This window comes from Uloborus diversus, chromosome 7, assembly GCF_026930045.1.
Source record: "Uloborus diversus isolate 005 chromosome 7, Udiv.v.3.1, whole genome shotgun sequence".
Lineage (NCBI taxonomy): Eukaryota > Metazoa > Arthropoda > Arachnida > Araneae > Uloboridae > Uloborus > Uloborus diversus.
In genome coordinates this window covers 9203001-9229188 of record NC_072737.1, presented here as the reverse complement: position 1 = coordinate 9229188, position 26188 = coordinate 9203001, and the positions used below count along the sequence as shown (strand labels likewise).

General features: G+C 33.5%; 1 protein-coding gene across 1 annotated transcript in view; it reads right to left on the bottom strand.

Annotated features, from left to right (window-relative positions):
- The window catches only part of LOC129225989 (DNA repair protein REV1-like), a 42694-nt gene extending 20802 nt beyond the window's left edge, over positions 1 to 21892 (bottom strand). Inside the window, exons 1-8 of the mRNA XM_054860562.1 lie at positions 21710 to 21892; positions 19736 to 20059; positions 16598 to 16958; positions 14910 to 15064; positions 12388 to 12507; positions 11061 to 11281; positions 5347 to 5448; positions 1468 to 1641 (exon numbers count right to left, since the gene is read on the bottom strand). Of these exons, the coding sequence (XP_054716537.1) occupies positions 1468 to 1641; positions 5347 to 5448; positions 11061 to 11281; positions 12388 to 12507; positions 14910 to 15064; positions 16598 to 16958; positions 19736 to 20059; positions 21710 to 21851 (1599 nt within the window). The 5' untranslated portion in view covers positions 21852 to 21892. The remainder of the gene's footprint in view (positions 1 to 1467; positions 1642 to 5346; positions 5449 to 11060; positions 11282 to 12387; positions 12508 to 14909; positions 15065 to 16597; positions 16959 to 19735; positions 20060 to 21709) is intronic.
- Positions 21893 to 26188: the final 4296 nt, after the last annotated feature.

Genomic DNA, 26188 nt, shown 5'->3' with positions numbered 1-26188 from the left:
ATTATTGTACATTTAACTGGAGCTTTTAAAATTGTTTTATTAAGTTAGTAGATTATTTTGCATTATGATTGAATTTTTAATGCTTTTTATGGTCCATTTTATTAGCCTGGCTGGTCACTTTTCATTTTAATGGAACTTTCAATGTGCATGCCATGAGCTTATACAGTGAAACCTGTGAAAGTTGACCACTCGCGGTGAAGTACTTGGGTGGTCAACTTAGACAGGTGGTCAACTTATAAAGGGCGGTATGATTTTTTACATTTTTTGTCATTTCTTGCACCATGTATTCATTTTTTGAGTAATTCACCCTTATTTTTTCTGTTCAACTCACTTTTTTATTGCTCAACATTATTGAAAGTGAAACAATAATTAAAAATACTATTCAAATAATTTTGTTATTTTTTCCTTGTTTTTAACTATATTAGACACTATAGTTTCGGAAATTCCATATGTGCTGGCTAATTTTCTCTGACTTTCTCCATTTTCAATTAATTTTAATATAATATTTCATACTTTTTATTAATCTCAAGTTCAACTAACTTTCTTTTTCAAGCCTTTTTTGTACAACTTATAGCAGAAAGAGCAATAAGCGCGACTCTCCCAGTTCATAAAGGCAAAATTAAAATGTCATATCTCTTAATCCCTTGCACCAGAAACATGTCACTTTACTCATTAGCAGGCCCAGATCTGCGTATCCGCAGTGCGAGGGGCTCGCATTCTTAAAGGGGCTAACGGCCCTAGAAATTGAAGAAAAAATAGAAAAAAACTAGCACTAAGACTTATTCACTTTACAAATAGACACTGCTGGTCACTAGGGAGAGGCTCTACATATTTTGTTGCAGGGGGGCTTAAAATGTATAGATCTGGGCCTGATCTTTTTAACTCAATTCCTGTGTTGCCACAACATATTGCAAATGAAAGAAAAGACTTTGAACTTTTCTACTGACACCTATTTTCATTGAATAGAGTACAAAACGCTATCTCAAATAGAACAACAAATCAAAAACAAGTTTGGAGAATAAAGAGCAGCACAAGCTTTATGCTGCTGTTTAGTTAGTAAAATGCTAGTCTGTCATCAAAGCATTAAAAACATTTTTTGGAAATTTATTTAAAAAAAAAAAAAAAGAAAAGAAAGAAATAATAATAATAATAAATAAATAAATAATAAAATAAAACAATTTGCTGAAGAAAGTTTAAAAAAAATAAACCAAGTGGTCAACTTACAAAGGGTTTTTTAGAATACTCCAAACCAAATTTAGCGTACATTAGTGGTCAAGATAGACAGGTGGTCAAGATGGAGAGGTGGTCAAGTCAAATGGTTTTCCTTCATTATATGAGATAAGACTAGTTCCGTTCCTGCCAAAAGCGGTCAACTTACAAGGGTGGTCAACTTTACAGGTTTTACTGTATTTATTTATTGATTGAATGACCTCTATGGTATAGAAAATGAGGAAACAAAAACCTTACTCCTCGGTGATCTTGAGGTTTTATTTTTAGCATGCGAACCAAAGAACAGCACTCTTTCCCTATGATACTTGCATCCGAAGTAGCAGTTTTCAGAAGGATGGACTTGGAAATGCTATTGCAAACACCATGCCCCATGAACTTAGCGGTTTGCACAGGAGCTTCGGGTCTACGAATCTATACATATAAGAAACGTAAATTTGAATGATCAAAAGCTGTACAACATTCTAGAAGACATTGAAGAAGAAAATTGTTTTTCAACAAATTGGAACTTTGTTTTGAAAAAGACAGTACACATTTAAAGAAAAGTAATTATTTTTGTGATTAATTTGTTGTAATCTAGCTAAATTTGGCATTTATTCCATTATTCTTCATCTAAAATTATCTTAGTATCGTAACCTGTAAACAGTTTCTTGTAATGTACATACAACCCCCTAACATTTGACTGAAGTATACAGTCCCCTATTTTTCATTGATAAGATTCGTGAATGAATAAGAAAAAAAAGAAATTCTAGAAGCATTTCGAATTTTGTGGAAACTTCTCTTTCAATGTCTATAAATATCTGTGCTACATGATAAAAAGTCAGTCTAGAGTTAGTTTTTGCTTGGGAATCGTATCAGCGGTATGCTGGAGAGCTTGCATTAGCTCTGTTTTGTGAAGCCTTTTGAGCTGTACTTTTGTGTATTTGGATGTAAATACGCGTGTAACCGTTGAGTTTACGGTGTTAATTCATATTTGCTTAATTGTTGATGATTGATTTAGAATTGTAACTACGCTTCCTGTACATAGCTGTAAATAAATCTCCTGTGTTTTCTCAAGAACTGTGTCGTCATTTCAAGAAAGTTTGAAGTTGTATCACGAACTCTTAACATTATTTTACATTTTGAGCAATATATTTGTATTTTCAAAGAAAAAGTGGAAGATGTTCACTTTGCCCCATGTATGACGCAAGTGACAAATAAAAATTTCTAATAAAATATTTTCTATTTGATTATGAAAATCATTTTTAATCAAATGATCAATAAATAAACAAATGAGTAACTAAAAAAACAGTAAAAGAATAAATAAATAAATTAATAAATGAGAAAAATAAATGAGTGAATGAATGAATAAGGAAAATAAATTAGTTAATGAATAAATAAGTGACTAAACAAATGAAAGAATGTAAACAAACTAACTAATGAATGAAAACATAAGTGATTTAATGAACGAATACCTAAATGATTTAATGAATGAATACCTAAATGCAGTGGCGGCTCGTGCCTTGAAAAAGTGAGGAAGCCAGATCATGGGCGCACTTGCCCCCCCCCCCCCCCGGTTTTTGAAAAGAAAAAAGAATTTAAAAAATATATATATATATTTTTAATATTTTAACTTCCTTATAATAAATATTTGTGTTAAAATATTTGTGTTAAATAGAGAAAATTAAATTTATTTCAACTCTATTTTGCTAATTACTTGAAGACAAACAGTCAAGGAAAGAGCAAACTGTCTAACCTTGTGCAAATGAAGGCTTCTTCCTTCAATGTATCTTGTTTATTTTATATAGCCTAACATTTTTTTTTTACCAACAAAAGCACTTTTACCCTTTTTTTCATATTAATAACAAGATAATTATAAAACTTCTACTCAATTATTTAAACATTCAAGCTGAATATTCAAGCTAAGTAAAATAAACAGCATACAGGCAGGGCAACGGTCTCTGCGAATCCTGCTGTTAATATTGAGGTTCAATGCGTCGGTATTGAGGGAGAAAAAAAGAACAGATAATCCGCGGCAGCGTATAATCCGTACCGCATTAATTTTATACGTTTTAACACATATTCCGCGGATTATGCGCAGGAAAAGACTACAATCCATTTTTTTTTTCAAGTACGTACGCACAAAAAAGGGGGAAATAAATATACTGTCTCAAAATAGTGAGGGGGCCCAGGCCCCCTCCCACGAGCCCCCACTGCCTAAATGATCTAATGCAGCGGTTCCCAACCAATGGGCCGCGAACAGCGTGTGACTGGGCCGTGGACATTGGTCGAGAATCAGAACCAAAATAAATCTTGGGGTCTCAATTTCCGTCCTTTGCGAAAATTTCACTTTTTAAATGTATCGTCACTCAAAAGCCAATAACTAATAGCCAATAAGGAACTTGAAGATTAAGATTTTTCATATTTCTTAGGAACTTTCCCCTACAATAGAAGATGAAATCTAATGAATCAGAAACTCCTTCAAAGAAAATTGCCCAAAGAAACTAGTATTAGCTTCAAACTTCAAGTTAGAAATGCTCTTCCTTTGTTGAACTATGGCATGACTAACCAGTGTATTGAGACACTTGAGGGTCTTTTCGACAACATACCTATTTGATTGAGACTTTTGATTGCAGTTTAAAAAGAAAAAAATCATATAGAAATGCATTGAATGTTACGAGTTATTTGAGACTAAAACTATCCATGTTCAAACCAGATATCAACTCTCTGGTGGAGAAAAAGCAGCGTCTTCGATGGAGCTTTAACTTAGATGACTTGTTTTCGAGTTTTCTTACAGCTATGCCAACTAAGTGAATGTTAAAAAGTTATTTTCTTTCTTAAAAAATATTTTGAAAAATTGTTCTTTACAGTATATTTACATCAGTGGTGCAACATGAGGGGAAAAGGACTCTTCAGAACTCCTTCTTTTTAACTCACTTTTAATCCTAATACGGCATATTATTTACACTTCAGGACAGTTATGAGCAGATGCCCCCCCCCCCCTCAGAAGGTAAATTATGGCTGCGCAAATAATACATAGTACTTAGTGGGCCTCAATGGTGTTTTCTACGAAATTGGTGGGCCGCACAACTAAAAAGGTTGGGAACCGCTGATCTAATGAATGAATGAGTAAACAAAATGGACTATTTTCCCTTGGTCCCATCCACTTGTGGCCCCGAGTGAACTTGAAAATTGTATTAAACATTTAAAATCAAAACGTGCCTCACTGACTATAAGTTCTGCACTGCACGCTCAGTAGATCTTAATTGATATTTGAAATGTTAATTAGAAAAACTTTAGCATTTTATAAAAACAAAAATTATTTTTGATAAATCATAAAATAGTACAAAATAAATTTTGAAAATATATTGCAAATACCTTCATCCATAGAGCTATTTATTTTTTTGTTTGGAATCAATTATATGTTTAAGAATGTTACATGAATTTACTACTAACTCATGTTGAACTATAATCAAGAATTTCTTAATGTTTTGTTATTGACGTTTGTAATTTATGTTTTATAATTCATGTTGTATGTTTTAACTTTATTTTATTTTTATTTTGCTTACTTACTTACTATTAGTAAAATATTGTTACAGAGATGGCACTGCTATCTGTGAAAATATTTTACCATTTTAACTTTGTCCCGGTTTTTTACTTTACCCCACATTCTGCTTCAGAGGAAAATGATGAACGTAAACTAGTAACAAAACATTCACAAAGAGCCGTTATGAGGAAAACAAACATTGTTCAGATTGAGTTATTGTAAACCCTCCTTTTTTTCCCCACTGATGAAATGGTTCACTTCTTTTTAGACTCAAAACGGCTGTTTGAGATTATTATGTCCGGTTTTCTTCCATTTTTATTTTATTTTTAACTATGTAGTGGCATTTTGCTTCTCATGGCATCTCATATGAAAATATCACTTGCGTGAAGCTGTAAAAATTTGGCAAGGTAAATTTTAAACTGATAAATGGGCATCTGTATTTACACATGTAATTATGAACTCAAACTGATTTTAAAAATGAAAGAGTTTTGTTTTACTAAAGTAAGTTCATTTATTTCTAAAAGGCAATTTATCGTGAAATTTCCAAAAAAAAAAAAAAAACTAGAACAATCACCAGTAAGCAAAGTATTTACCATGAGTTTTAACGTCACAGATTTCCCTTTGCTATTAATATTTTGCAGTCGATTTTGCACTTCTACTGCTAACTCATTGATAAATTTATAGACTTCTTCATCCTTTAAAGAACAAAATACAGCACATTTAAGGGTTACTGCAAAAGTAAAACAATTATAAAATAATAACTCTTAATCAGAAAATTATAATATATATCATTTTAAAATACATTGGGAAAATTCTATTTTGTTTGTCAGTTTAATGTCAATGAAATGAAAACATTTTCAGTTTTACATTGCAAATGGTTCATTGGGTAAGGTCAGGATTATTTTTTTAGTATATCTGCAGAATTTATTATAATTCAAACAATTCAAAACAATTTTTTTTACCAACAAAAGCATTTTTACCCTTTTTTTTCATATTAATAACAAGATAATTATAAAACTTCTACTCAATTATTTAAACATTCATTAAACAGATAAATTAATCCCAAGGTTTTTTTTTTTTAAATATTTTACTCTATCTTTCCTTGCATCATATGAGGCAGTGAGAAACAAAGCGATGCACGTGGACTATTTTAAGTTTTGAGTCAAATGCGTTTAAAGATTACGTCCTAGGTAGGCTTTCATTGAATTTCTTTTCTAATTCATGCTGCATAGCAGCACCTACCAGGGCTACTAGTACTGTCTCTTGCCCCAAAACAGAGGAGGGGTTCACCTACCATGTCTGCTGGCTATCTCCAAATTTTTAATTTTGCCACTTGCATCCCTTTGCTTCTCACTACCCAGGGCCGGATTTAGGGGAGGGCAGGCGGGGCTACTGCCCCAGGCCTCCACAATAAATTTATTACAAAATATCCTAACTTTCATGAGTCGAAAATATCGGATATATACATATGTATCAAAATATTCGGATATATATATCAAAGTATCGGATATTTTCGAAAATATTATGATCTTTTCGTACTCTGATTAGGGGCTTCCACTCCTTCGTTGCCCTGGGGCCTCCACACTTCCAAATCTGGCCCTGTCACTACCTCATATGGTCTTTTCAAACAGGGCCGGATTTATGAGAGGGCAGGGGGGGCTACTGCCCCAGGGCCTCCACACTTCCAAATCCGGCCCTGTCACTACCTCATATGGTCTTTTCAAACAGGGCCGCATTTATGGGAGGGCAGGGGGGGCTACTGCCCCAGGGCCTCCACAACAAAGGGGCCCCCCACAATAAAATTTTAACAAAATATCCTAACTTTCAGGGGTTAGCAAATTTTACGTTTTTTCTCCCAGACATTTTTTTTTTTTTTGTATTTCTACAAGGAATGCTTTCAGAAAAATAATATTATTATCGATATATCAGAAAGTCCTGATTGCAAGTATCCATTTACTATCATTTTTTTTATTTGATCGAGCATTTCAGTGGCAATATATTTTTTTTATTCATTTAATTTGTAATTTGTATCTATGAGTTAAAGAAAAAATAAAGTAAGTTAAAAAAAATCCGAAAAATGGTTAACTATGCAGGTCATTCTTACAACTTCTCGCTTCTTGAGCTCAAAAATTTAAAAATTATTTGACGAAATGATTTGAATGGAAATTTTTTAAATCGAAAATATCGGATATATACATATATATCAAAATATTCGGATATGTATCAAAGTATCTGATATTTTCGAAAATATGATGATCTTTTCGAACCCCCTCCACTCCTTCGTTGCCCCGGGGCCTCCACACTTCCAAATCCGGCCCTGTTTTCAGGGCCGATCCTAGGGTGTCAGCCGCTCGTGTGCAAAGCCCTAATGTGCCGCCCCTCAAAGAGTAATTTGCATATTTTGACTAATCTTTAACGTTCATATAAATCTTTCTTCAAATTTGTGTCAAATTTTGATTCAAATAACAAAAAAAAGAAAAAAAAAACGATGAACTTATAAAAAGGAAGACAAGTTTTATAGTAAGAAACTCCTTAGGTACAATTTGTATCTTTGAAGAAAGTAATAGATATACCAAAATTTACTAGTCTGTCTGTACCATTTTATAGTCTGTCTTCGGTGACATCAGAAGAAGGACGGAGGAGAGGAAGCAGGGAGGGGAGGGGGGAATTATCCCAGAAAATTATCGAAATTGGCGTATGAAAAATTGTTTTAATTAACCTTTGGTTGTGTTTGGTTGCAATGACTAAAGAGTTGGGTATATTCATGGTGCATGGAAAATTTTTCGAAATTGACGTTAAATATCGCAATTTTGGGAACTTTTTCAAGACTTCATGGAAAGTACTAATGCAAGCTGAAGTTATTTCCTAAAATTCTTTCAAAATTGAAATCAATTTGAAGCTATTTTTTGTGACCGTAGCTTTGGAAGAATCGGCACTCTTCCCGAAAATTTTCCGAAACTGAAGTTTTAAACACGCAATTTTGGGCTATCTTTGTCGACGTTTCTAAAGGGAGGGAGATTCAATCGTCTCTCATCGAAAGTTTTCGAAATTGAAGTTTAAAACGCAAATTTAGGCTGTCTTTGGTAACGGTAAGGGGATCTGGTGGCTTTCCTTCGGTAATTTCTCGGGACTATTATTTTAAAAACCCACTTTTGACTATATTTGAAAACGATAAGGGGAAACGTGAAAATATTCCTAACCGAAATACTTTTCGGAACTGAAATCCATTTTAGGCTATTTTTGGGAAGGAAGGATTTTGGGGTTCCGAAGTGGATATTTCTAAAAGCACAATTTTATACTATCTTTGGTGACGTTAACGAAAATGGGAAGCTTCGGCGGATCTTTCGGATATTTTTCGATATTAATATCTGAAAAATACAACTATAGACTTTTGTCCACCTCACTTCGACTATTGATGGGCCCCAGCGCAGTGAAAAGTTACATAAGCAAGACAGTTCTCCGGAATTCTTTAAAAATTGAAGTGCCAAAATCGTATTTTAAGCATTGTTTGATAACGATGGGACACAGAGAGGGCGGGGGTTCAATGTGCCCTCACTAACTGTTTTTTTTTTGAAACTGAAGTCAATTTCAGGCTAGTTTTGGCAGGAAGAGTTCTGTGGCTCCACGGAACTGTCCAAATTTGAAACCGAGCAGTTCATCTGTAATTTTAATTAGAAAAAATTGCTGCAAAGGGAGAAAATTACAAAATTTTTGTTCGTCAATCGTATATGTTTGACTCTCAAGGGAGTTGTAATTTTCCACTGTCACTCTACCCATCCCTGATTGTTGAACACAGAATTTGTTGTTTTAAACGCTTGCGAGAGTATCTAATCAGTATAGCTTTCTTTGTATATAAAATAAAACTATATCTATAGTCTATAAAAACTTGGGGGGTGGGGTAAACATTAGTGGCCGCCCTCGGTGCTCCTTTTGGAAGGCACCCTTTCATGCTTCAGGAGGGGGCCATTTCCCTTCCCCTGTATCCATGCCTGATTACCAGTTCTGTCACAAATTTTACTACCAAATGAAGCATGTGTGTAAAGAGTAGATAATAATGGACAATGAAAAAAAAAAGAAGAGGGTGCTTAACATTCTATTTTTTTTAAACTATGCTATGCTGTCGGGAAATTGGCACTTACTTTGATAATTGAACATTTAAAATTCAGCATATTTATTCGACTTATTATAAGTTATCTTGTGAGAAATTCTTGAGGAATGTTTCTTGATTAAAAGAACTATATGATGCGGGCGGCCGGCGGCCGCCCCTTGCTTTGGCCGCCCTTGTGCGGTGCACACGCTGCACACCTGCTAGGATCGGTCCTGCCTGTTTTCAAAAGACATTATTTACTTTGCAAAGTATAAAAAAAAACATAATAATTAAAAGAAAGGCAGAAAATAAAAGTTTAGCACAGGGGTGAACCTACAACAGGTGGATCCCAAAACAATTTTCACCTAAACTAAGTAAATTATCCGACTACAATCTTACTCTGCAGCGCCTTCCTTGGTTTTCTATTCGAAAATTTTCAAAGAATCATCTTCTATCTTGCAGAAAAAATTGTAGGTACAAATTAAAAGACAAAGTTACTTTTATGAGTTTCAGTTTCAGAATAAAAATGTACTTATCAGATACAAATTACCAAACCATTAACAAAATGCTTAGTTTTCAAGAAAACAAAAATAAAAGTGCTAATTCTTTTATGCTAGATTTTTTTTTTTCTTCTTTTTGAACAATCAGTACATAAAAATGTGTCTGGTACAAGCATGAATCAATTACTCAAAACTTTTTGTACTTTTTTGAAAGCTTCAACCAGGAATTATTACAAGCAAGAGAAGCATACAGAGAAATATTGGGTTTGATCGAGTGCTGTAGTTGGGGGGGGGGGGGGGGGATTCCCCAAGTAATTTGTCTTTTTTTATTGTAAACTAGTGGTACCCACACGGCTTTGCCCGTAATAGAAAATTAAAAGATCTTTTGGCCAATTGGCTTGTGCCCATGTTACGGTTCCACGTTATGATAATTTCGTAATTTACTCGTCCATCTTATGTTAATTTTGTTCTTAAAATTGGAATAGAAAAAGAACCACGTCGAATTTTTGAAAAATCGCTTGGAGAGGCTCACCCTCATGCTACAAACTAACTTTGTGCCAAATTTCATGAAAATCGGCCGAACGGTATAGGCTCTATGCTCGTCACAGAGATCCTGACAGACAGAGAGACTTTCAGCTTTATTAATAGTAAAGAAATAATGCAAATTGGTTTGAAACTACCTTTCCTTTACGGGAGTCACCCCAAGCCCCATGGTGAGTTCCCTCAATCAATTTTTCCCAACTCTAGTACTTGTTTGACGAGAGGGGTTGGAAATAGGACGATGTATTATAACACGAGCACCAGAAAAACACTGTGTGTGTGTGTGATCATTTGTTTCTCACACTATTTCAGCTTGTCCTAATTCCTTGACATTTCCAGTCGCTTTTAGAAAAATTTCCAGGTTAATGAATGCCGACTTACGTTATTAAATACCAATACAACATATTTTTAATGTAAGTAAACCTACTTCATGAACCAAATAATGCTTAAAAAATTATCAATAATTGTAATCTATATCTGGCTTAAGTTAAGAGAAACTAAAAATTAATTATTGATTACAAAAGTACTGAAATCCCAAGCACACTAAACAATTTTCAGCAAAGTCACATTTTCAACGCTGGCATGTTTCCAAAAAAGATTTTAACATATAAAAGCAAAAATATTGAGATTTAAAATTTTTATGAACACCATTCATTTCATGGGGGGAAAATGCAGAATGAAGGCCTTTAAAATGCTAATAAAGCCACAGATGCATTGCGGAAAATACTAGTTATTTCTACCTAAGATGGCTTTGATTTGTTTTTTTTTTTTTGTTTTTTTTTCAAAAGAAGTAAAATAAACTGTATGATTTCAATCAGAACTTGACAATTTTCATATGGATATTTTTTTCTTTGTTTTTATTATTATTATTATTATTATTGTAACCTTATTACATTCAGTCTTCAAAAATGAGCTTGAATTTTCTTTCTCTCGCCTATCAGGAAAATTCGCATACCTGGAACGCGAAATTTACTATACTTCAGCATTTTTGCCCAAATCGCGCAGAAGTTTTATCCATCAGCTCGAAAAATTAGGAAGGAATTCCCTGACATTTCCAGAAATTTCAATAATTTGTGATTTTCCCTGACATTTCCCTGACCATTTTAGGTAATTTTCATTTTCCCTGACAATTCCAAGTTTTCCATGTTTTCCAGGTGTGTGGCCACCCTGTCAAGTTTACCTCCTCAAATCTTATTCCATAGTTGATTTCTGCAGAAACAGACTTCCTCTCTTTCTGCACCTGCACTTTCCTGTCGCATTTCCCACGACAACGGTCATAGAGACCGGATCCGGTCTTGGGGCCAAATTCTTTCTGCAACCTCGAAAGGGGCCAACTCTGCAAATCTCCACAAGTGGAAACGCCAGCCTGCTCTAACCTCTTGGAAGTTGTGTAACCCACACCTAAAGGAAAATAAATGAAAATTTAATGATTGAAAATCTAGTCAAACTAGAACTGAGTTAAAAGGGATGAAAAGAGGAAAATGTTTTCACAAAAACCACTGAGAGTAGAATTCATTACAGGTTAAAAATTCCAAAAATAGTCTGCAGCATAAATGGACATTAACGCAAAATGCAGTAATACCCCTCCTAAGGGACACCCCTCAAATGCAGACACCCCTTTTATGCGGACAACTTTTAATTCCCTGATTTCAGTGCAAATAACATAACTAAACCCCTGTCCTGAGGACGCCCCTCTATTATGGACAAAAAAAAATTGTCCCGTTAGTGTCCACATTGGAGGAGTTTTATTGTACATACAAATAAAATGCTAAATTAAAAACATGCAAGTACAAGCTATCATGGACTGCATTTCAGAACGCAGAAAATAGAGTATAAATCCTCAATCGCTGAAATTTAAGATTTTTTTTTCTTTAAACACTTTTTAGTTCTTTGCTACAACTAAGAAATAGTCTGCAGCCTTTCTCGAGAATTTGCGATGTACGTTGCAGCATCGCATATTGTTGCGTTGTACACATTGGTTTTAAAACTACTTAGAAACAAATCAAGTGGTTCATTGCTCTTGCTTGTTTCTAAAAAGGGGCTGCATATTGGTTCTTGACCATTTGGAGACTTTAGAGTGTCACCTTCATCTGAGGATAGCCATTACCACTTGGAAAATCTTATGTCCAGTTCTCTATCAGACAAAGGCACCTGGGCTCTCACAATGCAAAATTGCACTGGGAATGCAATTTTCCTGAGCATCTTCAAACCAAAAGAATATACAGTAAAACCCCTCAAATGCGGACACTAACGGGACAATTTTTTTTGTCCACAATAGAGGGGTGTCCGCCGAACAGGGGTTTAATAATGTTATTCGCATTGGAATCGGGGAATTAAAAAATGTCCGTATAAGAGGGGCGTCCACACTTGAAGGATGTCCATTAGGAGAGGTTTTACTGTATAAGGGATCTTTAAAACAAAGCATAAACCAAAAGAAAAATTCTCACCTCTAATTACATTGAAGCATTAATTACTTACAGATGTTCAATTTGAAACTAAGAGCATACCTGGTAAATCTCTAACTTTTTGTTCCTTCATAAAGTCCTCCACTTCCTCCTCCTGAACAAAATACTGCCCGTTAGGTTTTGCACGCCTATTGCCAAGACGAGCCAGCAGCATGTTACTACCTGAGGAAATCGCATAAAAAACTATTAGCCATTCGAGAAATGAAAAAAAAAAAACTTTTGTGCAGAATATTAATCAATGCTAACCGTTAAGAACACGGACGGCGTACTGAGTACACCACTCAGCGAGAAAACAGCAGTGAATTTCAGAATAGTCACTTGACCAACATCTGGTCATTATTTACCCTATTTTCCAAGGTCTTTTCAGTGACGCTATATGAGTTTGAAGTCGAAAGTTGATTTTTTCTCTGGTTATTTTTGATTGTTTTTCATAGAAACCATACGTGAATATTCCAGTTTTGTATGAAAAAAGCATATAAGAATAACAAAATACAATTATGAGAGCTGCAATAGTTGTTCAACAATTGCCAGAAAATTGTCTCAATGGACTAAAATATCATTTATATGTATACATATGTTTTTTTTTTTTTTTTTTTGATTTTCGATTTTATTAATCGTACAAAATAAAACATTATCATCATTTTTTGCTATATTGTGATCGTATTCACTTTAATTGTGTTCGTCTGTTCGTTCAATTAAATCCTTGCTATTTCTGTAACATTACTAGACATTGTAATAAATACGAAATTTTTAAAAAATTGATAGCTAAGCTTTAAGAAATGCTGGCGTATGGAGTACGCTACCCGTGTTCTTAAGAGACTTCCAATCGTCCGTGCTCTTAAAGGTTAACAACACTAATCAATAAAAAATATATATCATCGTCTCAGAGCAACAGTAAGATATCTAAGTGATATTCCTGGGAGTAGATGTCTTAGTGTTGTTTTGCAGCGAGGATATACAGTAACCCCCATTAAAGGACACTATCAAATTGCGGACGCCTCTCCCCCCTTTTCTAAATTTTCTCCCATTCAAATCTATTTTGAGATATCCTCTACAGTTTTTATAAAAATATTAGCCTGCGTGCCCGGCGTTGCACGGGTTACTTAAAAAATGAAAGAGCTGTTCAATTGATGTTTTTGTATTATTCTGACAGCAGTTTCTAAAGCGCTAAGGAGTAAATAATTACGCGTAATGCAAGGTTTGCAAGACACCAGTAGAGCATATTTTTGGCAAAAACCTCTTTAACGTTAATCATATTTATCAATGATACAAGTTATGAGTATTTTCAATTAGCACAAAAGATGAAAATATATGCATTATCAACTATAATATGTGCTCACTTTAAACTGAATTAAATCTGATAGACTATATCTGAAACATTTGTATGTACAATTACAATCAGCTTTTTACATAAAATGACACACACTTTTTTGTTGATTACGTGAAACTAAAGCACCAAGACTTATTAAATACCAATAAGCATTAATTTAATATCAAGCCATCAGATTCCAATTAAGCTTTAGTTAAAATCCTTAAAAACAATCTTTTTTGTTCAACTCTGTTTCACTTAAAGAAATCCAAACAATCTTAATTTAACGTGTTCTTTTAACGATACAAACTGTATTGCAAAAATCGAAACAGGAAGGAAAAAGAGATTTATTACAATTCGAAAACTCACCCATGTGACGGGAAAAAGTCCAACAAAATAAACATAATTAGTCGCACATCCTAAATGTACCCAAATATGAGGCCGGTGAATGATAAACTTACACTTCAATCAATAAACATTACTAAAGAAACATTTTTCATATGCTGAAAAGAGTTAAGAACGTTGAATGTGAAAAAATAAGAAAGGACAGACGATAAATATCCGAATAGAGCAACCAATTTTAAACTAATTAAAAATGAAATTCTAGATGGAAACGTTGTTTTAAGATTTGGACAGCAGCCAAAAAAATCTCTTTTGACACAATTATTAGAATTTTATTTGCTCACCCATATGCAAAATGGCAACAGGAAAGAAATAAAAATTCCTGAGTAGCGTTATGTTAATTAACGTTTTAATTAATATCTCTGCTAATTAAAGGCGTACAATTATGAGATTGGTCCTATTGTTTTCTTTGGAAAATTTTGAATTGATCGGTAGCTCGTTTGACTCCCGATTCGCACTGGTTCTCGAGAAGATCGATCTTCAGACAGACAGACAGACAGACAGACGGACGGACGCGAACAGATTTTAATATTATAGTAGATTGTACAAGGCAATATGAAAGGCTGCTTCGCCAATTTTTGAAATTTGCACTATTTACAGAATGGGTGATGTCAAAGAACAATCAGTTCATTTAGTAAAATATTATAGAAGCAACCAGTTTTCTAGTACAAAACAAAAGCAAGAACAGGGTTGTACAGTTTTTTAAAGAAAAAAAAATACATACATTGTATTGGTGTAGTATTTCACTGAATATGATTTTGAAACTCCAAAGTAAAAAGTTAACTATGATAAGCTTTGAAATTACAAAAAAAAAAAGAGGAAGAATGAATACTACACAAAATAAATAAGTTACCCAAGCCTGCCGATGCAGTGCATCCCGTCTTCTGCTTGATCTCGGATCTAAGAATAGAAGCAAAGAGCAATGGCGCAATTCCTGTATCTTTTAACAGTTCCGTACACTCTATGTACAGTTCATCACAGCTTACAGCTTCAACGTCTAAAGTATAGCTAGAAAGAAATTAAATATTACAAAATTCACTTGCCTTAAAAAAGAATAATTAATTACAAAAAGTTGCTCTCTAAAATGTAAAGTTATCAATTTCACAAAAAAAAGGGGGTTACTAGTATTTTGAAGTTTTACATAGAGCTCAAGGGGAAACTGTAGCTTTATAGCTCATTTTTCTTAGTTTGCACAGTTTGAATCAAGACTACAGGGACAGGTGCATTTTCATCTGCCTTATAGTCATTTGAGAACAGGATTTTTTTTTTTTTTTTTTTTTTAATTGCAGGGAAAAAATGTCATCTGAATCTAATACATAGAAGCAAAACTTTAAACACAATATTTCAGTTTGAGCTCGACTGCAGATACCACTTCTGTGCTTACCACGGCAGTATTGCAGAGCAGCAAGCGTTGAAGAATAGCTTCTAAAACCTAAAATTAAACACTCCTACAGCAGCATTTTATAAAACATTGCGTAATATTGCCATGAAAAATAACAGGCACAACTTCCTGAAAAGCAAAATGATAACCAAAAACTTTAAATATGAAATACAGTAGAGAACCAATTATCCGGGAAGTTCGGGACCATAGCTATCCCGGATATCTGAATTTCCCAGTTTTCTGGATCGCTAAAAAGAGTTTTTGGCCGATTGTTTATAATACTTAAATTACAATAATAAATAGTAATAGGTATTAAAATAAGAAGAAAACAGTTCAGAAATGCTTATCAATATCGAAACATTAAAAACTACTAGTGAGAGAATAACACCAAAAACCTAAAGTTATTTAATAAGACTTGAGACCCTCACCCTCATTTTGAAACGGAAAGAAAAACATCAATTTTCGATGTTTTAAAATGAAACAGAATGAAGGGAAGGGCAAGAAACAAGTTTTTGAACATAAATGTGCGATTCTTCTTCTATATTGTATGAGAGAATTTTTTTTCACTTTTTTGTAAAGGTTTGACGTTAGCGATTATTGATAACTATTGCTTTTTTATTAAGTTCATACCAATTGAAATTTAATTTATGAGTTTCTGCAGCCCTACTACAGTCTTGTGTTTAACAATTTCTAGATTCCAACATCAACTATCCGAAAAATTTGAGAATCGAGGCGTTTCACGCACTTTTGCGACGTCACTTCAGCTCTAAATGGTTTTAATTAAAGGCCATTCAATAAAATATTGCATTATAATGTGACAATATTCATTTCTTTAGTTTTCAGTTGGAATAAAACACAAAAATTTCAGACTTACGCGTGTACTTCTTAGTTCAAGAAAATATTCCGGAAATTTTTCCCGAGTTAAAGGCAACCCTTTGAAGTTCATTCTTGAATATTTTCCCGAAATATAGATGACTAATCAGGTATTTATTAAGAAACCACTCATTTTCTTTTAAGAATTTCAAAAAAAAAAATGCTTAGTTTTTCAAAAATTGCTAAAAATGCGTATTTTAAAAAAATAGCGGGAAAATCGGCAAAAGGTTGCCGGTTATCTGGTTTCCCGGTTTTTTGGTTCCCGGATAAAAGGTTCTGCACTGTACCTCGCAACAATGTCATACAACTGTTTGGAGACTTCCGAGTATCCTTCGAAGTCATAAGGTATCGTCTTCAAGTTTGGACAACGCCTCATCGCTTCTCCCAAGAACATGCCGTTACGAATTCCCGCCTCACGAGCCTCGTAGCTGCAGCTGGCTATTTCCGAGAGAGAGCCGAACTCTTTCGAGTATTTGGAGATTTTCGGAGGATCAACGGCAGACATAATGCTATCTTCCTCGACATGGAAAACGCCTCCGAGTTTCTTCTTCGATTCGTTGGCATAGTGGTTGGCTTCGAAGAGGGGATCGCTTCCATCCTGGATGCCATTCCTCTTGCCTTTGGAATGGGTAACAGCAATAGGTTGACCTAGCAAAAAGTCAAGAGTAAACCTCAGTATATTTTCTTGCAGAATAAATAATTGAAAAACTGATACATTTAATTAAAAATGGGCTACTTAAGAAAAGCAAAGTTATATAGGAGTTCATTTTTAGAAATTTATAACTTTTTTAACACGCTTTTATTAGCTTCACCTGTATGTATGTATGTATGTATGTATGTATCTTGTAATGGAATCTTGCAGCTCAAATTTCGCCCACTTCCTGCGATCGGATTCTTTTGAAATTTGGCACGCGACCTCAGACCCGATGACAATGCAATATCCTATAATCAAATTAATTAATTAACCCTTTTAATTGTCAGTTTCCTCCAATTTTAATCAATATTTTGGCATAAATCCAACAATGTGAAAAAAGAAAAATTTTAAAAAATACATCAAAAAATGCTCGCAAAAATTATTTAAAAATATCTACAAAAACCTTTAATTTTTCTGCATCAGACAAAATGTGTTCCAATGTTCCAAGGTAATTAGAACATGAAATATAATTGTTTTTAACTAATTTCATGCCAAAATTTAGGTGAGCCTTCAATTGGAAATTCATTGCTGATCAGACCATTGTTGAACAAAACTTTTATTCAAATGCATCTCAAATTTTCAAATTAATGAAGATATGATTTCCGCACACATACATCGATGACTCACAGTAACTTCCCATCGGGGTGACCTTGACTTAACTTTATGATATTACCTCGCACTCGTTTTATAAATAATTTCGTCGCTTGATAATTCTCCAACATAAGACTAAAAAGCAGAAAAATAAAATAAGAGTTTAAAAAACTAAAAAAACACGCTTTTGTAGCAAAATGAACTAAAAAGTGAAAAATAATCTTTGGATGATAGTAGTTGACCAATCACTTAATTTTAATGTAATACAAAAAAGCGTGGGGGGCTTCTTATCAGTTGTCTTGAATTTCTTCCATTTGTTGTCCAAGCAAAAATGTAAATAGACAGCACCCCACGCTTTTTTGTATTACATTAAAATTAAGTGATTGGTCAACTACTATCATCCAAAGATTATTTTTCACTTTTTAGTTCATTTTGCTACGAAAGCGTGTTTTTTTAGTTTTTTAAACTCTTATTTTATTAAAATATAGCATTTGTAGGGCTCTCAATAGATTTTTAGTTTGTCTCTAGGGATATAGGGACCTAAATTTAAAAAAAAAAAAGACCAAAAAGGAAACTTAATCTTTGGTTTTATATGTTAAAACTAAGGAAACTGATTAATTGGCAGTAATCTGTAGTCAGCCACTTTGCTGATTATCAATAATGGGTCGATTTCAGCCAATTAACTGACTGCAATTAAAAAAAAAAGATTGCATTGGCTTTGAATGAGTAACTATGTTAAATGAATTTTAACCGATTAATTAGCTGAAAAATTATGAGCCATGACAGATTTATAACAGAAAAGTACCAACCTTATTTGGGCATTTGCAAGTTTTCATGGTTCAAAAAAAGAGCACAAATTCTTCTCTGCTGAAATTTATCCTTTCAACTCAATACAATAAAAATTGCAAAACTACAAATTGGAAAAGATTAATCTAACAAGAAGATAAGATACTCTAAGAATTTGGGCTTTAAAAGTGTTTTTTAAAATGCTTATTGAAATTCTAGAAAAAGAAGTTTATTGTTATCTATACTTCCTAAGAAAGAAAAAAAAATGAAAACTTCTTTTTAAAAATAATTAAACTGTTCACTCACTGGGATGTGTTCATTCTAGTGTGTCATTCCATGTGTGTGGTGAGACTTATTTACTTAGACAGTTTCAAATAAACTAGTCGTAGTGCTAAAATAATATCTTGTATGTTTTGTGGGTGTGATTGTAGTCACCCCTGCAACACATATAATTATTTTTTAAGTACAAATATTTTATTTTCGAAAATTTATACTTCATATTATGAGACAAAATGGTTTCTTTTTTCAAATATAACATAATTGGAAGACAAAGCTTGAAATTTTAGGAAAAAATTGCAAATGTATGTGCAAAACCGTTACATCCCTCAAAATGGATTGAACAAAATAAACACATAAAAATTTAACAAGTTATTAAAACAATTAAAAACACACAGACACACACACAAAAGACAGCAGGTTTGTAAGAATATAAAAACATTGGACAAATGTTTTTGTTTTCTAATATTGATGTGCACTTTGGAAAAATGTATGTCTCTCTTTCAACTAATGTTTACTACAACCCTATAAAAGTACAGGCCGACTTATCCAACATTTTGGCTCCAAGACAGCCTTGGATCCAACTCTGTTTCTAGTATTTACAAAAACGTTAAAATATTTACTGGTTGCTATGGCGTGAAACAATTGATGATAAGTTGAGTAAAATGTCACTTAAGGTAAATCTAAAAAGATAACTTAAATCACAAATTCAACAAAAATGTATCAGGAAAAGTTTACGGTAATGAACTTTATTTTCACACCTAATTTGTTTATAATTTGTATTAATTAAATCTTTTTCATTTGCAGAATAAAATAATAAAACATCGATCAGGCAACTCATCTAAAGCTTGGGCACCAGTTTTCTGCAACGAGGCTTTTTTTACAAAAACTAATTTCGTGCCCCTACAATTTTGGAACCAAAATGTCGGATAAGTCAGCTCCCCTTAAATAGTGGTCTTAATGTTGACTTTTCATCTAAAGTTTTTCTGTGTATTTCTCACATGAAAGCATGTTCTCCATACTCATGAGGAAAACTTTCAGATGAACCAATTGCAAATGGCGGAAAGAAAGGTCATACCTCGTAGCTCCGGATGATTCCTCAAGCCCACAGAGACGAAGAAACAATCCATGTCCAAATGCATCACCACTCGCATATTTTCCAGTGGACTGTCGCCGCCAAACTCAAAATTTTCTGAGGTCCGAGCCTGCACTTTCAACTTCTCTCTGGCTGGGAAAATCCTTTCTGCGTTGCTTTCTGCGAGAGACTGGACGTAGCGTTTCAACTCTTGCCCTGCGGTAGATATGTGGTGGAGCCTCGAATGGCCGTAAAATTCGGAGAGGAATGCCGGGTGACCCGCTTTCATTGAAGCAGCACCACCTGGAGCAGAAACTTCGCACTCGGCTAGAAGGAGAGGAGAAAACAAATATTCAACACATGATAAATAATAACTAGTAAAGCATTCAGAACAAAAGAAGTTCGTTTAAACAGTGTATATGTTCATAGATTACACAATAAACTCATCATATCAACAAATCACTCGGATACATTCCTCACAAAACCAAAGCTTACTTTAATTAACTATTCCACATCTCACAATCTTATCTATATTTTTTATCATTTTTTAAAAATATTCCTCCCAATAAAAGACAAACATCACTTATTATGAAATCAGCACAATTAAGATAATGCTGTAATTATAAAAAATATTTAAAAGCATCATCATTGATTACAATGGTCAAGATGAAATTGTATCTCATTGAACTGACCCACTGATGTCCAACCCAATTCAAGCAAAGTTTAACAAAATTCCTTTTTAAATTACGTTTAACACACCAAGAAGTTAAGGAACTAGCTATGAGCTGATATTCCAGCTCAATTGTGGTGTAGAAAGAGAAGTAGATGTACTCTAAACAGAACCTCTTTCAAATTAGAAACATTGAAAAACAATTTATTTTCTTACAAATAAATATGACTAATGGATTAATCATTCAATAAATTGTAGTTTTACATAGGGATGTTTGAAGACTACATCTCCAGATGGAACCTTTAGATTAAACCCATCTTGCCAATCTCAAGTAATTGAATCTTAACACGTGACTAATTTAACATGATAGGGGAATTCATTCTTCCCAGAAAAGATGTACAAAAATAGCGTTCTAACACCAACCCTGGTTGAAATGTATGCATCTAAATATTATCTGGCATGGTAAATTTCTGGCTGAGTTGGTGGCCAGATATAGGCATAAATATTACGTTGAATTGAAAAAAACTAGGAAAAAAGCTACCTTTCAAACCAGACAATTTCACCTATTTATTTTTTTAGACATTTGAGCTTGGATGTTTACAAGAAACTACAGTTGAACACGGTTAATACCAAATGTTAAAAATCCACGAGTTTGTTCCTGTTAGACATTATTTGCAACATCCGTGATTGAGTGAAAAATTATTACACACATTGTAAGCTATTAGTGTATTCAAAAGAATTTTAAAAAATCACTTATTTCTTAGAAATGAATGTTTTTGGAAAATATTGAAAAAGGAAGATGATAATCGAAAATCCCCGAATGGGTTGTAATCCACAATGAAAGATGAACAATTTTATATCCGAGTGAATTGAAATGCTCACAGATAAACAAATGCATAAGCTTTATTTTTTATGCAACATTGTATTTTCTTCTCGAACACAATAGGGCTTCTACTATCTAACAAAATTGTATACTGTATTCAACTTACACTATTCAACCATGAACATTTTAAATAAAGAAGTCAGGAATTTTTGCTCATCTTAGCTGAGACTTTCCAATTTAATGTACATATTATACATAAAATTTTTAATGTAATTAGATAGCGAACCGAACTTAACATACAAAATGTTTTTTCTAGCCATGATTTCGTATCAAACGTGATAGTTATATTGTTGCCACTATATTGTTGCGACTGTAATTGGATTATTTCTGTAGTGTGCAATGCTTTTAATAAATAAATCTTTAAATCTTAAAATAAATAGTATTAAGAGAGTTCACCTGTATAATATTTACATTATTTTCTCACCTAAAACATTTCTTGAGTTTCCAGCAGACACCTCAGGCACTTTTGATTCAGAAGCAGCAGGAGAAGATAAATCACCACTCACTGGACTGCTATCCCTGCTTGCATCCATCCCTTTTTCCGAACACGATTCATGATTTTCCATCGAACTACTATCTCCATCACCGCTATCTTCATGAAATATTGGTCCACTAGCTCCACTATCTCTACTTCCACTTTGGTCGACCATCTCGGTGGGGTCAAGAAGATTTGAATCCGTGACACTGGTTGCGTTCTTGTCACAAACATTTTCACCAGAAACTGTCAGCTCTTGTTCGTTCTTGACAGGGGCGAAATTCAATCGGTGCTGCTTGTCTTTAACCTCTGGAGTGTAAAGCAGGTAACTTTGATGTGGTAAACATTTTCCAGCTTTGATACTGAAACAATTGGATCATATAATTAAAATGAAAGCTGAAATCGATTCATCAATGACATGCAAAGAAAACAAAGCAGCGTTTCTACGGTGGGAAGGTAAAGGAAAAATTTTTGATTTTTATTTTTGTCATCTGTTGTGCAGTAGGTTTATTTTACAAGCTTGCTTGTTAGGTTTCTGCTTAAAATAAAGCACGAAAGAAAGTAAATTCCAACGTATCTTACTATTGTTAGTGTGGGAAATTCAAAATGCATTTCTTCTACTATCTCAAAAACTCATTTCTGTAGATACTGCTCTTCACCTTCCCATGGCCGCACTTTGTTAAATATTAAGCAAAACCATCAATATTTAAAATGCTAAATGAAAACAGGGCCCATTTCTCCTTCAACATTGGCAACAGTCTATCTATATTTAACTATTTATTTGTTTAGCAACTACAATCTATCATGGTAAGCTATACTAATTTGCATGAAAATCTTCATATATAGAGGTGGTCAAAACTGTGGACACTTTTGGTCCACTGTTTTTTTTTCTTTTAAACATTTTTATGCCAGCAGAATATGTTACGTTTCACAAAATAAGCATTCATACATAATTTTAAAGAACATTATTTAATACTGAACTCAATACAAAAATCAAAATTCAAGCATTTGCAGTATAAAATGTTACATAGAAGAAGCAAACACAGTTAAGAAGAGGTTTGTTGGGTCTAACTCTCCTGGCCAATAACTCTTCTTGTTTTGAGAACCATTCACAATTTAATAACTACCACCAGAATCTGACACCATGTTTACAGTCTAAAAAGTTTTTACTGTGTTTTTCTCTGTAGAACCAAAACTTTCTAATCTAATCAAATTTCAATTATTGTGTCTTCCAGAGGTTCCCAAACTTCAGAACTCCGCGGACCCCCTCCACAAAAATTACGAACTTCGCGGATCCCCCCCCCCCTCTCCCCGCACGCAAAAAAAAAAAAAAAAAAGATTTGATACAGTTAAATCTTTTTTTTTCTAATATATTTTTAAGCTTTTTTTTCCTTTAAATTTATTTGTATTCATTGTTCTGTAGGTTTTCAAAGGCCTTGTCTGGTTTTTATTTATTTGCATTATTATTTTGAGTCATATGGAAGTAAAATTCTATTTCAAATTCAGTTAGGGAATAAAAATGTCATCACCAAATTTCTACAACAAGTTTACTAATAAAAATGAACTTTTGAAGTTAGTGAACAAAACATTGATATGTTTTACCGATGATGTCTCCAAAAAATGTTTCAGATTTTTTTCTGAAAGTAGGGGCTCGACTTGTCAGTTTTCGATTTTTGCTTGATTTTCCTTCTAAAAGTAGGGGGTTGACATTTTTCGCGAGATCGACTAATACGCGAGTAATATATAGTAATGTGTAGTGTGTTTACTTCCGAAGGAGGGGGGAGGGGGGCTGTTGAGTCCTGCATATACTTGCAAGTACTTTTTTATTCCTCATAAATGTGCGTTCATGCCGGAAAGGACCAGGCAAGTGTTATTGAAAATCTGGTGGTCCCCGAATTTTGTGGCATGCCGGATAATGCAGGGCCCCAAAGCAGAATAATTGACGATGTTCTGCAACGTAAAATTATTTGACCAAAATTGTTCTGCAAGTACCAAGCATTGTATACGCAAGCAACCATCGTGACCTTTACCACAAATCAGGAGTCCTAAATCAAAATTGTTTCATACAGGAGTTTTTTTTTCCAGTGTTATAAACTTCACTGTTGCTATGCATTTCTGTGGAGTAAATCGATTAAGATTCTCCAAAAATAGTTCATATGCTTTCTAAAATGCATAAAAAGAGCAAAAATGCAAAATTTTATTAAAATCCAAACCTAGGTGTCAAACCTCGTTTTTTTGGTTAATTTTACATGGCATGAAAGAGCAATTAAAATCATGTTAATAAATAAATAACTTACTAAAATAATAAGTTAGGGTAGCATATAATAAAACACTATCTAAATAATTGAAATATTTTCAGGATGCAAAGGGATTGAAATATCAAACAAGACACGCAATTTGCGGCGATGGACTTGTTTCAATGTCGGCATGTTTCCAAAACATACGCTTATGGAGAAAATTGCACTGGATGAAGATCGGTTGGGAAAAATAAGAAAAAGGAAAACCAAAAACGCTGTAACAATCAGAATCTTTTCTGATATGTTCCAAAGAATATTATATTTCATATTCTAAATAATATACTTCATATTCTAAAGAATATGAAATTTCTGCAGAAAATCTGCAGAAACTGCAGATTTTCTACACACATCTTCCAATTCAAGGTAGAATTTTGCAAAAATTCTGCAGATTTCTTTAAGTTTAAAGTAAATCTTAAGTTTCTGCAAATAACTTATCAAATTCAACATTTTTCGCGAGCTTTCCGCCGAATTATCGCATTTTGCAAGAATTTTAGATTTTCTTTTAATTTAAAGAAATCTGCAGAAACTCTGCAAAATTCTACCTTGAGTTGAAAGATATTTGTAGAAAATCTGCAGTTTCTGCAGAAATTTCACAGAAATCTGTAGAATTTCTGCAGAAAATTTGTCTGAGTTTTTCTCTCGCATTTGAACAGAATTTGTTCTGCAGCTCAGGCATCTGTTCTGCGACGTACGTCGCAAATTTAGTAGTATTCTGCTTTGGGGATGCAGGGTAATACGGTAATAAAATCTTTGCTGACTGCATCCACAAAAACGGAACAATTATAACTTGCTCAGCTTCAAAAAGTAATTTACTTATAAATACCTAGCTTTTTTAAGTGAACAAAAAATGGCTCTTGTTTTGGTGAGGCTGAAATTTGGCATCATGGGCCTGAAATTCTGAAACAAAACTAACAGCAACTGTGTTTTAAAAAGGCATAAATTGCAACTCAAACCTGTCTACGACCCAGTCAGCAGTCACCACCACTTGAGATCCAAGATTTCTTTGCTTGCTATCAGGCAAGTTTGAAGCAATGGTATGAGTGGTTTTAGTGGAGGAATAATAGTAGTGGTAGGTTCCGCCATGCAGCATCATCAACTTCTTGAGTTCATCAGCTGAAGGTTCTAAAATAATGGAGCTAATGAAGAAGTTTTCCAAGGAACAGGGAAAAGATCAATGAAGGAATTTTTTCCCTTTTTTTCTTGGAAAGCATGCAATACAAAATAGTCATTACTAGAGATGCAAACAAACTTTCGAGGTAGCGTTTAAAAAAAAGTATTTTCCATTTATTTTTCCTGGGAAAAATGGAAAAATCAATTATTTACAAAATAAAATTTAGTTTATTTGTTATATTTTCTTAGAAAACATAAAAAGTTTCAATATTTAAAAATATACATGCAATCCATATTATTTCTTTTTTACAGATAACTCAATATACCCCTAACTTTTAAACCGATTTGAAATATTATCCCATAGCTTAGGTTCCAAACACCAAAAATTATCCAAATTATTCTACTATCCAACTGTTAACCAGGGTTCGTACTCAATTTCAGAAATAAAATGAAGGAGTTTTGGAGGAGTTTTGAAGGAGTAAAATGAGGATTTGAAGGAGTACATACTGATGGGCTGTCTTTAAATGTTGTCGCATTTTTTTCAACATCTTTGACCGCATACCCCCTTTGTCACAAAGTGTCACACTTCATCTTACTCCTCCTCTTGTCACATGTTATTGTTATAAACATCCACTATAATATTAAAATCTGTTCGCGTCTGTCTGTCTGTCTGTCTGAAGATCTATCTTCTCGAGAACCGCTGCGAATCGGGAGTCGAACGAGATACCGATCAATTCGAAATTTCCCAAAGAAAACAATAGGACCAATCTCGTAATTGTGCGACTTTAATTAGCGGAGCTATTAATTAAAACATTAATTAACATAACGTTATTCGGGAATTTTATTTCTTTCCTGTTTTGCCATTTTGAATTTGCGTGAGCAAGTAAAATTCTAATAATTGTTTTAAAAGAGATTTTTTTGGCTGCTGTCCAAATCTTAAAACAACGTTTCCATCTAGAATTTCATTTTAAATTAGTTTAAAATTGGTTGCTCTATTCGGATATAGCCTTTATTTTATCGT